General features: G+C 47.7%; 1 protein-coding gene across 1 annotated transcript; it reads right to left on the reverse strand.

Moving 5' to 3' along the window:
* Window positions 1-4,776: 4,776 nt before the first annotated feature.
* LOC119378769 (uncharacterized) lies at window positions 4,777-6,500 on the reverse strand. Its single transcript, XM_037647799.2, has 2 exons — window positions 6,200-6,500; window positions 4,777-4,846 (listed from the first exon to the last, which is right to left on the reverse strand). Exons 1-2 carry the CDS (start codon window positions 6,436-6,438, stop codon window positions 4,777-4,779), a joined length of 309 nt encoding a protein of 102 aa, XP_037503727.1. The 5' UTR covers window positions 6,439-6,500.
* Window positions 6,501-13,578: the final 7,078 nt, after the last annotated feature.

The raw sequence follows: 13,578 nt of genomic DNA on the forward strand, positions 1-13,578 counted from the left end.
CTCCCTAACTTATTGCTTACCGTAAATCCCGAGCAAGCGCCCCCCCTCTCCCTTCTTCGGGAGATTTCAAATATGCGACCCATTCTCTCCTCCCACCATTTTCACTGTTTTCATTTGTCCAACGAGTGTGAATGAAACAGGGAATGCATGCGTATTCAATAAAGCATTTCATTAGAAGCACGGGGGTGCATTTTGTATTCTTAGCGGCTCATCCACGGCCACCTTCAATTTTGATTCATGACCGAGCAAGGGCCCCCCTCCAAATCTTGTCGGATTATCCCTCACTGTAGGGGTGGCGCTTGCTCGGGATTTTACGGTAGTGTTTCTTACTTTCCTCTTTTTAGACACATGCATACAACGCGGTAAGGTAGGCCGCTTTGCTAGAGAGAAAATTGGTGCAGTCGAATATGTAAATAATCCTCGTACCTCTCAGGAGTCGCATACACCTCGCATAGCATGTATAATGTACAGTACTCACGGATTGAAATAGGACACTTGGAGCGCGTATGGCCGCCGGTATATGCAGCGCCGCTCGTGGATCCTCATGGAACCAAGGTGGTGCATTGGGGTATAAAGCAAGGGGGAGAACATGTACGCAGCAGGATTGCTCCTTCCGGTCACCAACAAGCCGGCCTGTAGTTCACCACGCTGAAAGTGTGGCGCTGGAAGGCTTGCGCGCTTTCATATGCCGACCGAAATGGCTTGCCGGTGTGCACCTATTATATTGCCGCGCGAGCAGAGGGCGCTCTCGTTACACGCGCTTTGGTGATGCAGCACGAATGCTGTGCAGACTAAGGGATTGTGCCTTACAGTGTGCATGTAAGCAGTCTATTCTGCCAACATTTAAGTGCAGGGCCCGCTATCGTCGCGGTTAATCGCAGTGACAAATCACGGTGAAATGAAATAATGTCTGTGTTCTTCCCGCTTTCTTCGCCCATGTTCAACGCCCAATCTGCATCGTGTTGCAAGCAGCGGCCAATGTAGCGTCAACGAACACATGTAAGGCACAATCTCTTAGCTGAATCCTGTGTCTTACTTGCACAGCGTGCGTTCCACATCGCCAAAGCGCGTGTAACGAGAGCGCCTTCTGCTCGCGCTGCAATATAGGAGGTGCGCACTGGGGAGCCATTTCGGTTGGCATACGAAAGCACGCAAGCCTTGCAGCGCCACGCTGGCAGTGTGGTGAACTAAAAGGCCGACTAGTTGACGACCGGAAGGAGCAAACCTGCTGCGTCGATGTTCTCCTCCTCGCTCTATACCTCAATGCAACACCTTCGTTCCATGAGCACCCACGAGCGGCGCTGCATATACCGACGGCCATGTGCTCCGAGTGTCCTATTTCAATCCGTGGGTACTGTGCACTGCACATATAATCCCAATTAGCTCTGATCGATTCATTTGTTCAGTTATGCTCTGCTTAAAAAGCACAAATGAAGGGAAGGTGTTGGCATCTGTCGGTTCGGTGCATTACCTGGCCATCCTTTTTTTAAATTATTTTTTCTTCTTACTTTAAGTACTACGGCAGCGCAAGTTAGGAGGCAGACACAAACAAAGTGACGCACAACACAAAGCCTCAAATGCTAGTTGATAGTTTTATACAGGCAAAAGGGACAGAAAACTGGAAAACAGGTAGGGGGCGGTATAAGTGGGTCTGAGTCCATTTAGTTATGCATCACTGTCAGGAGAAAATGAAAAGTGTAAGAGCAGTGAAAGTACGGTGTCACATATGGTTGCTGAGTTGGTTGGCCTTCAAAGTCACAGCCGCACTTTTGTGGCTTTCAGCAGCCTTGATATTGTGACAAAGTAGGACAGTAGCACTGGCAATTGGGCGAGTTGGTACGGATGCATAGATTTAGCACGGTGCAACAATTCAGACGAAAAGGCGAACAATCGATGGCACTTGTGTTCGTGTGATCATTCATTTTTTCATCTGCCTTGTTGCGCCGTTCTAAAAGTAGGAGAGACAAGAAAAACCAGAGAGCATGACAGATTGACCGGCTTTATAGATACTGAACAAGCAGTGTCCTCATTTTTTCATTGAACTAAGGAACCCATGCGTTTCATTGTCGTCACCATGCCCTGGCAGGTACACGTGATATATGTGCGGCATTTGGCCCATGCTGAAAATTGTGTTACATCGTCGTCGCTATGCCGTGGCACATACACACTTCAATATGGCCGTGGGAGTATGTACAACTATGGTCCTGACATCTTGTTCAACATTCTATTTGGCTGCCAAGAGAATGCCTTGTAATCAGAGGCTCAGAATAGAAGCCAGCATGTGACAGCTCTCAGCATGTGTTTCTGCACAGCACTGTTTTGCCCCAAGCTTCTAAAATCATGCTTTGTTTATGGTACCACTCATGCAGAATTTGCCTTTGCTGCTGCATTACTATCGTCTAATCTCATTTGTCGTAAGTGTAAATACAGTGAAACCTCGGTGATACGATCACAGCTGATACGAATTTCGGGGTGATACGAATTTTTCGTTGGTCCCGGCCAAGGCCCATTAGCCTGCAATGCAATGGAGTACGGTTGTTGCGAACCAATTTTCACCCAGTGACGTTTGATACGAACGTATGCTACCGCACAGGTACGAAGAGGTGCTGTTGGTGCTGTCCTGGAAGATGCACCAAGCACGTGCGAGCGCGGGAACGCAAGCGTGGGCATGCGCGCCGCACCGCCAAATTGTCAGAATCACGGTATCAGAAAACCCTTTTCTTACAGTCAGAATAAACCCTCAGAGACGCGTCACGGCCTCCGAGATTGTGTGCCCGAATCTTTGAAGCTCTTAAGTGCCTCCGTGTGCCTTCGCATTTAGATTACAGAGGATATTAGTGCCATGCTTCTTTTTCTAATGCGTCGATGCGGGCTCCTGTCGTACTGTGTTTACACGTGCGTGCCTCATGCATCAGACATCCTATGAAAGAAGACCAAAAGAAGACCAGGACGGTCTTTGCGAAGGAGTCATGCCTCACAGTGTCAACATGCACGACCGTTGATTTCGCACTTGTGCGGGCATGGCCGTAAATATCCCCAAAACATCCCCAACACCTCCACGATAACAAAATCATAACACAAGACCGTGGTTCTGTAACTTTGTGGCCTTGATCCATGGCGTCAAAGCGCTTCTTTCGTTACTTTTACTGCAGTACTCCGGTGTCATGAAAAACATACTAAAATTTTAAAGGGGCTACTGCTGTCGCGGGTCACAACGCACCTGGTTCATTAATTAAATATGCGCGTATGGGCCATATATTTATCAGTACTGGTATGATTGCCGACATCTAAAAAACTTAACTGACAATCGTTCAGGGTTCTTGCGGACATTGCTGCGGCCCTGAAAAAACAATAAATGAAAATGTACGCCAGCTTTCTTTTGTCGCATGCTAATTTTCCATGCTTTCTGCTGATACGAATTTTGGATGATACGAATATTTTTGGTAGTCCCGTGAGATCCGTATCACTGAGGTTTCACTGTAGTAGTGGGGCATGCTCATGCATAAATATCGTTCCTCTTCTGAACTTTTGGAATGGGTATCAACGGAAGAGTGTCTGAAGATATTTCACCACCATAGAAAGGAGATGAGATTTGTCTCGTTTCTGTCTTGTCTCCCTTCTATCGAGGCTACATGTCTTGTGTATTTCAGTTGAGGGGTGATTCTACAAGAGATCAAACATGCATGTCCAGTCGATATTTTTGTTTTGTCTGGTTTTTTATGTTATGCAGGCACATTCAAAGAGCATGGAACCAAAAATTTTATTTCCAAAAAACGCTCCCAGCGCGGCAAAAAAATATTTGAAAGCGGCGTGCGGCGTCGTGTTTTTCCTCACTGCAATATTTTAAAATTTTACGGCCGAATTTAACGCGAACTATAAATTCTGTGTCGAAAACTTTTTCTGTTGATTTTAATACACATTACTGTGAATTACATCCATGCTTTCTTTATGCCATCCTCAAAAGGAGAAAAATGTGAAAAATTGACAAACCAGGGCCCAAATCAAAAAAGTTTGCCAAGTTTGATGTGCCTTGGTGCCTTTTCTAGTTCACACAGAAACTTCAAAACAGTGTCAAATACACAAAAAAGCCTTTGCAACATTTCTGCTGTAGATCGTTTTCCTACAGGCAGCGCAAAAGAAGAAAAAATACAACACCTCTACAAAATCTGTCCAAATTCTGGCAATTTATCAAATTTAAAAAATGAAAAAGTACGCGCTACACTTACTTCGATAAGCTTACGACGCAGTCCCGTGTTCTCTTTCAATACACACTAGAAGCAAAAGTCACTGAACTCCGCTAGCTCGCACGAAAGAAGCCAACTGGACCCGTGCATTTCTTGTCCTCCTGCCAGCGAGTTCTTTGCATATCCCATTACGGGGGAGCTTTCAATAACAGAGTATCATCATCATCTTAATCATAAACGGCCATTGAAAACGAGCGTACAGTCGGGTTAGTATAACCTTTGAAACAGAGAATGAAGCAAGAAACACAGAGTTGAAAGAATAAACGCTCATCAACAAAAATTGAGGTCTATCCAAGAACACACTGACCTTGTTCATGCGACGCTTCGTGCTCCAAGGCTCAATAATATGAATCAGCTGCTAAAAGCATCTAGATGTTTCAAGCGCTCTCTTCAAACGCCATACGGCATAAGTGCGACAACAGTACAGCGCGTGTTCAAATACCAGTAGTCATGAGGTAAATCCCTGTAGATGGTACGGTGACCAATATCTAAATAGCAGTATTGTTGCTACACGAATGAGAGGAAGCGAGGCTTACTTCTTGGCATCCTCGGCCTCCGACCTTGCAGCTCCGGCGTCCTCCTCTTCTCCGTCCTCCATTTCACTAAAGCAAGAAACGTAACATTAGCAAGTGCTGTACTTTACTGGGCAGTGGATGCATGTCCACACGTTTGACCAGCGTTACGTTATACGATGAAGACCAAAACGGAAAAGAAGAACAGTACTGTTCCTGCTTTCTTTTGTTCTGTCGTCACTGTGTAACCTTTCGTTGGCCAACCAAATCGGGTGAAGTTTCGGCACGATCAGCCGAGACACACGTCATTAGAAGCAACTGCCTTATCTTAAAGAAATGACGAGTTTTCGGCGAAGCTCTAATACTAGCACGTCAGAATTTTTATGAAGTTCGTATTCCGCCTTTCCAACAACAAGAACTGCTCTAGTCCTGACGAATAAAAACCATCTAAACATATACACAAATCGAAATCCTTGCTATAAGGCGTACTGTTCCTCGTTCTTTGAAGAGTGTGTCTTGATACCAACGACAGGCCAGAACTGTCCTCGATTTTTTTTAAAAGAATGCTTTATCAACTACTGCAGATCAGAGCTTGTGGGTTTAGCCATGCCCTCTCAATCAGTGCGAGATATCATGAAGTTGTCTTTCAGTACACAGGAACAAAGCAGTATGTACTTAAAATTAGGACAAGGGAAAATACGCTGGATTTTATACTGTTCGCAAGCTCGAGTATGTTGTAGTAGAACCGCTTCGGCTTAAAGGTGTACCTCAACGTCCACAACGTTCTCTTCGCGCTGGCTTCGCTTGAATAATGGGCTCTTGAGTCCATGTTACCGGTTGTCTGAGTGGACGTTCAGCGTATTGTCGCCCGCAAACCTGTGAGGATAGCACCAAAAATAATACCCATGGTGACTGAGCTCAACTACATGTTCTGGGCTCAGAACCGACTTCAAGTATAATAGTATCGACAAATGCGCGGTCACAGTGTCAAGCTTAGATATATGTTGCAATGAGAACACGTGTTCTTATCAAAACATGCGCGTGTGTAAGCCTGGCCACGCACATATGCATGTGGAACTGAGAGCGAAACATTCTTTGTCGTTGTATAAGCGCCGCGAATCGACCACACGTGCTCCGTTGGAGTTACCGGAAATGGCGTAACATTGCTTTTGGAAGACAAGCACGTCATCTCCTCAATAAAGGTGAAAGTTAATAGACACTTATGTGCTGGGCAAAAATGCCGTACTCAACAATACATTGTCTGAGATTCCTGTTTTCGAGCTGATTGTTTTTCTTTCTTTTCCGAAACACCTGCTCACAAGTGTTGCGGGAAGCAAGAACAGGAGATAAGGTCAAATACTTCAGAGAGTAAAGATGAAAAATTTTTAAACACGGTGTGTTATTTTGCCATTGTGATTAACGCAGTACCGATGAATATCATACCTTTGAAACGTAAGCGCTTTCTGCAGCAGTTCCCAGTCTTGCAAGGTCTTCCGGAATGGCGATGCGGACTCTTCTGCCCGTAACGCCTGGCTGTTCACAGGGCGGGGGCGAGGTGGTCCCCACCTCGATGCCGCCGGTGGCACGGTAACCGGGCGTTGCTCGGGTGGCCAGCGGGCCCTGGTGGCGACGGTGCTCAGGCAGTAGCCCCGTCGATTGACGCGCTCGGCTGTCCGGGGCATGGCATCAGGGCTGCCGGAGGGCACCCAACTTGGTCACTCGGAGCAACAGCAACACCGGAGACCTTTTGGGGATCCTACTGCCGCGGCCTACGCGCGAATGTAAGACAACAAACCGGTCACCACCGAGGCAGCCTCTAATGTAATAAGTGAATCTTTAACGCGACTACATGTTCGACCTCTATAAGCCAGTATATAACTCCGCGTGTTGACTCCGAAATGCTTCGCTCGCTTGATTTGGCACCAACTCCTCGAGATGTAGAGGTGCACTTTGCCAGATATCTGCTGGGTAAAATTTGTTAGTTGGTTGGTGTTATTGGCATAGCTAGAAGGGGAATGGGGTCTTCAACCCACCCCCCCCACCCTAATTTGTCAATTTCGCATGTATATATATGCACGCACACATACAAACACGGGCGCGAACGTATACATAGAGGTTAAGCCTACCCCCTCCCCTTCCCCACCCCCCACCCCCGAAAAAAACTTCTGGCTACGCCTCTGTTAGGTGTTTTCTACGGTCGGAGTCAGCCTGGCACTCTGGGCCGGCAATAGCTCGAGCTTTTATTGCGATAGCCATTATATGGACAGTCTCAGCTGAATTTTGCCGTCGCCGTCGCCGCCGTCATGCACCGTATATATATATATATATATATATATATATATATATATATATATATACATATATAAAAGCCTCAAAGAAAAACAATTAAGAAAAATGCTTCCGAAGCGCGGAATCGAACCAGTGACCTCTTGCTCCGCAGCGAGTGGCGCTAACCACTACGCCACGAAACCCAGATCCTCTACGCAGCTAACGGCGAGCGTTATATACACACTCTTTACCGCTGGACGGACTCGGAGACGGCAGACGCTTATAAGCGTTTTTTTCATTACCAGCGAGATGGCGCTAGGAGCGCGACGGGCGCATTTAAAAGTCGTCGGCGAGCTCGCTTGCTTCTTATATTTGCGCAGGGAGAACCTTGCCCTTCCGCTGTCTGCTCGCGCGGTTTTCTCGTGCTGAGGGGAAGAGGGATGTTTCACGCTTTCACCGTGATGTCCGCGCTCATGTTACGGAGTGTACGAAAGTCACTCGAGCTCAAGGGACGCCGCTAAACGAACAAACAGAAGATGAACGCGAATTTTGAAGTGTCACACCTCGACACTTGAAGCGCGCTAGTTTCCTTCGCTGCTTCGGCCGCCTTTGCAACAGGAGCGCTGTTCAAACTGAGAGCATCTATTGGCGAGCCTCACTTCGTATAGCATTAGTTTCTTGCTATCGCATTCATTGCTTCACCCTTGCGGCGAAACTGTGACTTTTTTGTCTTTTTCACTATTTCCATGCCTTCTACCGAATGTCTTTCGGTTTGGTGTCGCGTAGATGTTCAAGCAGAAGGCGTGAAACCTACTAGCGCACTATTATTGATTCTTCGGGTAACATTTTCTGCTGCATAGACGCGTTCGGAAATCTAATTTTTATAGGCTCGCTACCAGAGCCATTGTGCATTGAAGCGCCCGCACCGTTAAACGTCATCATTCATAGTTTTTTTAGACGAAAGCCTTAGATGCCTCAACAAACGCGGAAACCGATCGGCCACCCCTGTCGGCGTCCCGCATCGGCGGCGTCAAGACGAGTGATACAAAAAATCATCACGTGATGACGTCGCCATATGACGTCACTGTGACGTCACATGGAGACGTCATCACATGACATCACTCCTTGATCAAAGGTGGGCCGATTTCGGAGGCAGTGCGAAACAAGGTGAGGTGCAGACAGCTTACAATGCCTCCGATTCTGGAGGCATTGCAAAACCACGTTAGTTGCAGAAAACTTTTTTGGGGGAGGGAGGCGGGCGGGAGGTTCAATGCATCTAAAGTCCCTGCATCGACATAGAAGAAAAAGAAGAATATGGCTTTCGCCTTCGAGTCGACTGAGGCGGATGCAAAGAGACCCTGTCAGGTGGGTCTTTTTTCTTTTTGTACGTAAAAGGGATCTTAAAAACAACATTCCCCTTGCGCTGCACAAACCAGGTTTTATGTTTCGCATCGCAAATCATTGTGTCCATATCATACTCGTTTTTTGAGGCAACAAGGTGATGTTTTCGGTGCCTAATAAAGAGAGTGACCTGCTGCCTGTGCCGGAAAAACTGGTTAAACGCCAGGCTCTCTCTTTGATACAATACACAGCTTTCTTTGTAGCTTTGTTCTATACAAACAGGTGGATGCCAGTTTCCTCTTTCATTACCCTTCCTACATCTCGCGGATTCCGTATAGAACTGATTTGCCAAGCTGCACGTTTAACTCGCGTCGATTTATCAAGCATCTTTGTCGACTTGTCGTGCGTTGTCTTAAAGGTCACACTCCGACCTGGACGGGCTCCCCTGACGAAGGCACGCGCTTGCAACGCAGGCTACTGCCATTTATTCTTTCTTTCTTTTTTTCGTATCACAGTCCACGCTCATCATGGGCCGTCACTGCCAAATGTCCTCGCCAGCCACGGTACAGCCTTCCGTCCGTAGGCGCCGCAGTATCGGCGTTCACTGTATATCATCGCTTCTTTTTTCTCACGCGTTCGGACGCATACAACGCGAATCGACCGCGGTTGCTTGTGGGCAACGAGTCAGACCGACCACGTCACTGGCTTCCGTGGATACGTCTCATCGACGGAAGGTTGCTGCGCACATCGTTTTTCCTTCGTGTCTTCCTATGTAAGCAACGCAAGGTCGGGAACCACTGGCTGAGCGGGCATTATTTTCATGCTCAATGAAAGAAAAAAAAAAAGATCGCGAGCGGCACAACAATGCCCCGCTGGATGCGCGTCGAGGTGCTCGCCGCGGGCATCCATTGTGACGCTTCCCGATGGGCGTCCCACAGCGCGAGCTTGCACAAAATGCTCCTGTGGTGTTATTGATGCCGTTTGTTGCTTCGACAGCGGCATCGGAGTGTTGTGCGCTGGCGTTTGCTGCGGCTGGGAGACGCTGTGTTCACAGCTGATTCAGCCACGCTGACAGCACCCGACACAGTGCTCTGGTGATACAGTGCTCGACACAGTGCTTCGAGAAGGCCGCTGCAGCTGCAGGTGTCCTGCTTTCTGACGAGGTCCATATTGGTTCGATATTCGACATTGTTATCGTACGATGACATGTGATGTTACGGCTGATACGGCTTATCGTAATGACGATGAACAGGAGAATGATCATTCACAACATGGTTCGCAGGCACAGTGCGGGACGGGTCAGGAGTTGGGTGCACAGATATAATTGCAAAAACGAACGGAAACTGAAATAAGTGTAGCGTGATTTTGGCTTCGTTTGGGCGTCCTCTTTACTCTGACAATCGCTCTTGCTATTTTGTTTGTGTTCGCACTGGCAAAAGACGAGCAAGAGACAATCTTCTGACGCAAAAGACTCAGCAGGACTATCTCTCCGCTCGTTTGGGTTTCCACAAACGTCGCAAATTACGGCATTTATTGAGCTGAACAGGCAAGTCACAGTCTGTCATTTTGCTGCTCTAGCCACCTTACAATATTTCCGATGATTATTTGGTCAATGCGTGTTAATGAAAGTTCCTTAACACCCAGAGGCCAATAATTGACCTCAACTAGTGTTCCAATTTTATTTGTTTTTTTTTCGTGTCGAAGACAGCACAGTGCCTTCGCATGCAGGGGAACTCAGTACTGACACCGACAAAAGCGAGGCTGCGACAGGACAAGGCGGTCGAGACTAGGGCCTTCATGTCTCACTTTACTCAATTACTGCGAGCAGCTTGTTTCAAGACTAGCTTATACATACGTCTAGAGGCTCGCCCATCGGTTTAAAGCTCCAGTACTTCTAAAAAACTGTGAGCGAGTTCAACTGTTTTCTTTCGGGCTCGACCGACGGGGTGAGGGGGTAGGGGATACGGTGAAACCAATTTGGGTTGACGCTCTTTCAGTCCCTTCTTTATTATTGCGATAGCAATTATACGGACACTCTCGGCTTATTTTTGCCGTCGCCGTCATGTACCGGATATGTATATGTATGTATATATATATATAAAAGGCACAAAGAAAAATAAAGCAGAAGAAAAAATTCCGAAGCACCCGACCGGGGATTCAAACCATCGACTCCTGTGCATGCCGGTGCGTTCTTTTCGGGCGTCCTTCTTTGTGCTTCAGCAGCGCGCTGCAAGTATCGAGCTGCTTCTCGTTCTTCGTGTGACATTCCAATTTCTTGCTATCGCATTCACCGCTTCCCCCTTGCGGCGAAACTGTGACTTTTCCCGTTCCTAACGTTGCGCCGTGTCCTTCAAATAGCTATATATGCACCAACTAGCCCAACATAGCGTGTTGTTATGATACGAGGAAACTTCGCTCCCCCTAATGAAGGACCCTGCGCCCACCTATGCTCCTGCTTACGGCGCGATATACGTTGCGTCATCTCCGGGCAATATTTCCACCACATGATGTAAGTGCACAAGCATTCTTGCACTTAGCAGTCGCCTAAACGTAGCCGCCGCGACCGTTATCGAACCTGGGACATCGAGCTTCACTCGAGCTTGACTCTTTCGGTAATGGTAAATTCCTTACACTGTATATCGGCAACAGACAATCGTCATTTTCACCCAAAGGCTGCAATCCAACAAGCAATTTTAAAGTACCAGAGCCCTAAAGAAGATGTATATTCACGCAGTTCATCTTTACTCGCAGAGCACTGCAGCATTTTCTTGTTGTTTTTTTATGTGAACATTTGTGTAAAACAATAGCACACTTTGTCTAGCGAGAAGCTAAAACTTGAGAAACGTACAGTTTTTTTTCCTGACTTCGATCATGCGCTCAAAACAAGCTTTGGAGTGCTGGAAATCATTGCATAGTCTGCATAATGCTAACAGACAACGCTGCTTTGAAAGACGCACGGCTGTCGTTTGCATCGCGAGCGAAGGAAGTCAAGCCGCGCCAGGGTCGCGGGTATTTATACATCGCACGGCACGAATAGTGGAACTCGTGCCGGCCCACTTACAAAATGCTCGTGCCAATCGTATCACGGACAGATGCCGGCCCCGAGGTGCGGCGATCGTGAACGCCGCGGGCCAGCGCGCCGGGAGACATATTGTGCGCCCGTTATAAGACGCTTCCCACTCGCGTTGGATTTACCTAAGCCGCCGTCACGGTTCCAGCGCACCAAAAACGGCAGTTATCTAACAAAAGTAGCCCGTGGGCTTTCCTTTCTTACATTCTCAGTCCGAGCTTTCAAACTGTTACAAGATCTCTGACTGCGAGGTGTATGGAGGCACAACCTCCTTAACGGGGAGGCTTACGAGCTCTGACTATGACGCCGTATTGAGGGGCCAACGCTCTCCATAATAGTCGTGCGCTCGTAAAAAGAACGATGCGGCTAGAAGTCGCCAACGTCCCTGAAATTCATGATGTTTTGGTCGTTCGTAGTGACGTCGTATATTAAAGAGCGTGGGCTCTTTCATCTACAAATCTGTTTATCCAGAAGGTGATTGGTGAATGCTTTATAATACAGTCGAACATATTTTATTACGATAGCAATTATATGGACACTCTCGAGGGGCTATTGCCGTCGCCGTCATGTCCCTTATAAAGTTTAAATTGGCAACGTCTCCCCGCGCATCGTACGTTCTACCGCAGGTAAAAGCGCGCGAGCGGTGCCGACGAACGCGGCTGAAGCAGAGATCAAACGAGCCGGCCCATCTCCGTCGCTCGGAGGGCGCGTGCGATAAATAAAGCTTGACGAAACAAAGTTCGCACTTAGTTCGCTATAACCGATAGCTCGCTATATGAGTGTTCGTTATACAGTCGAAACCCGCGATAACGAAATCCCGAGGGAACGAAATTCTCACCGCAACGAAATATTTTCGGAGCACCGGCGAACGCCCATAGGAGTCAATGCATTTCGTAACTCGCGACTACGAAAGATATTCATACCGCAGTCCCTCATTAACGAAATTTTTGAAACACGAGTGCGCGAAGAATCTACTCTCGCAACATTAACTACATTCGAAAACTGCTGAAATGCATTCATGCTGCACTTAAATTGTGTAAAACTATCGCTACAGCGCACTTGAGAAGCAGCCGCCATCATTGTTTACAAAAAAACAAAGCTGGCGACAATGATGATGATGATGACTTGCCGAAACACCTGCTCGTTATCGCGGACTACGTAGCCAAATCCAGATTCCTCATGGAGTTTCGTTCGTTGGCTTGGCTCTGGGCTTGGCTTTGTCGGCTTTGCGCGCACATGATCGCGTGTGTGGAGCCATTTGTGGAGCGTCTGCTTGGTCGCTTGGTGCAACGTGAACTGTGTGTTGCAAAGGCTTCGTCCGATTTCGCTGCCTGCGAAGATGCCGCCTCCAACGAAAAAGCAGAAGTTCATCACGCTGGCAGTTAAGGCTGCAAACATCAGTGAGGTGGAAAAGGGCAGGAAAAAAAATGGGAATCGCCAAAGAATTCGGCGTTGCATGCAGCTCGCTGTCCACGATTCTGCGCTGATCCAGCGGAGCCGGAAAAAGGTTCGCATGTAGGCGCACTTGATGACGGAACTGGTGACAGCGCAGTGCCGCCGTCACTGACCAGTGCATGGGGCGAACTTTGTGCCGTGGCAAACGAGATTCCCGATCGAGAGGCATGAAATTGCTGCATGGTAAAGCCCGTCAAAGCAAACTTACTGACTTTTGGAAATTAAATGTTTTTTTGTAAATTCCATGTCTTTTCTGCCGCATTCTCGCGCCAACGAAATTCCCGCAAGAGCGAAATTTTGCACTTTCCCCGCCGATTTCGTTATTGCGGGTTTCAACTGTAGCAAGGTTGTAACACACTCAGATGGATCTGAAGCTGGGATCAGGTTCGCAAACCTCCCCACCCGTAAGCGTTCTCTGCAATTGTTCACCTCGCCAAGAAAAAGAAAGAAGAAACTTGGCCAGCATCAGGATCGACCGATCAGGATCAGGATTGCTCTACGAGCAATCCAAGTGTAATTGAGAGCGTGCGCATAAAAGTTACAAACAAGAAAGCGAGTAACAACACCGGGATACGCGATTTTCTCCTTTCTCGAACGAACAGAGCACACAAGTGACAAGAACAATGACCGTGCACATCATGTACGAAACGGTAACGCCCCCCTCACCCCACCCCTGAGAGAGCAAACC

This window comes from Rhipicephalus sanguineus, unplaced genomic scaffold, assembly GCF_013339695.2.
Source record: "Rhipicephalus sanguineus isolate Rsan-2018 unplaced genomic scaffold, BIME_Rsan_1.4 Seq969, whole genome shotgun sequence".
Lineage (NCBI taxonomy): Eukaryota > Metazoa > Arthropoda > Arachnida > Ixodida > Ixodidae > Rhipicephalus > Rhipicephalus sanguineus.

Excerpts from the sequence above, each read along its gene's own strand:
- LOC119378769 (XM_037647799.2), bottom strand. The coding sequence starts at position 6,438 with ATGCCCCGGACAGCCGAGCGCGTCAATCGACGGGGCTACTGCCTGAGC. Across the intron at positions 4,847-6,199 it reads AAAGCGCTTACGTTTCAAAG|TGAAATGGAGGACGGAGAAG; the intron begins GTATGATATTCA and ends TTCTTGCTTTAG.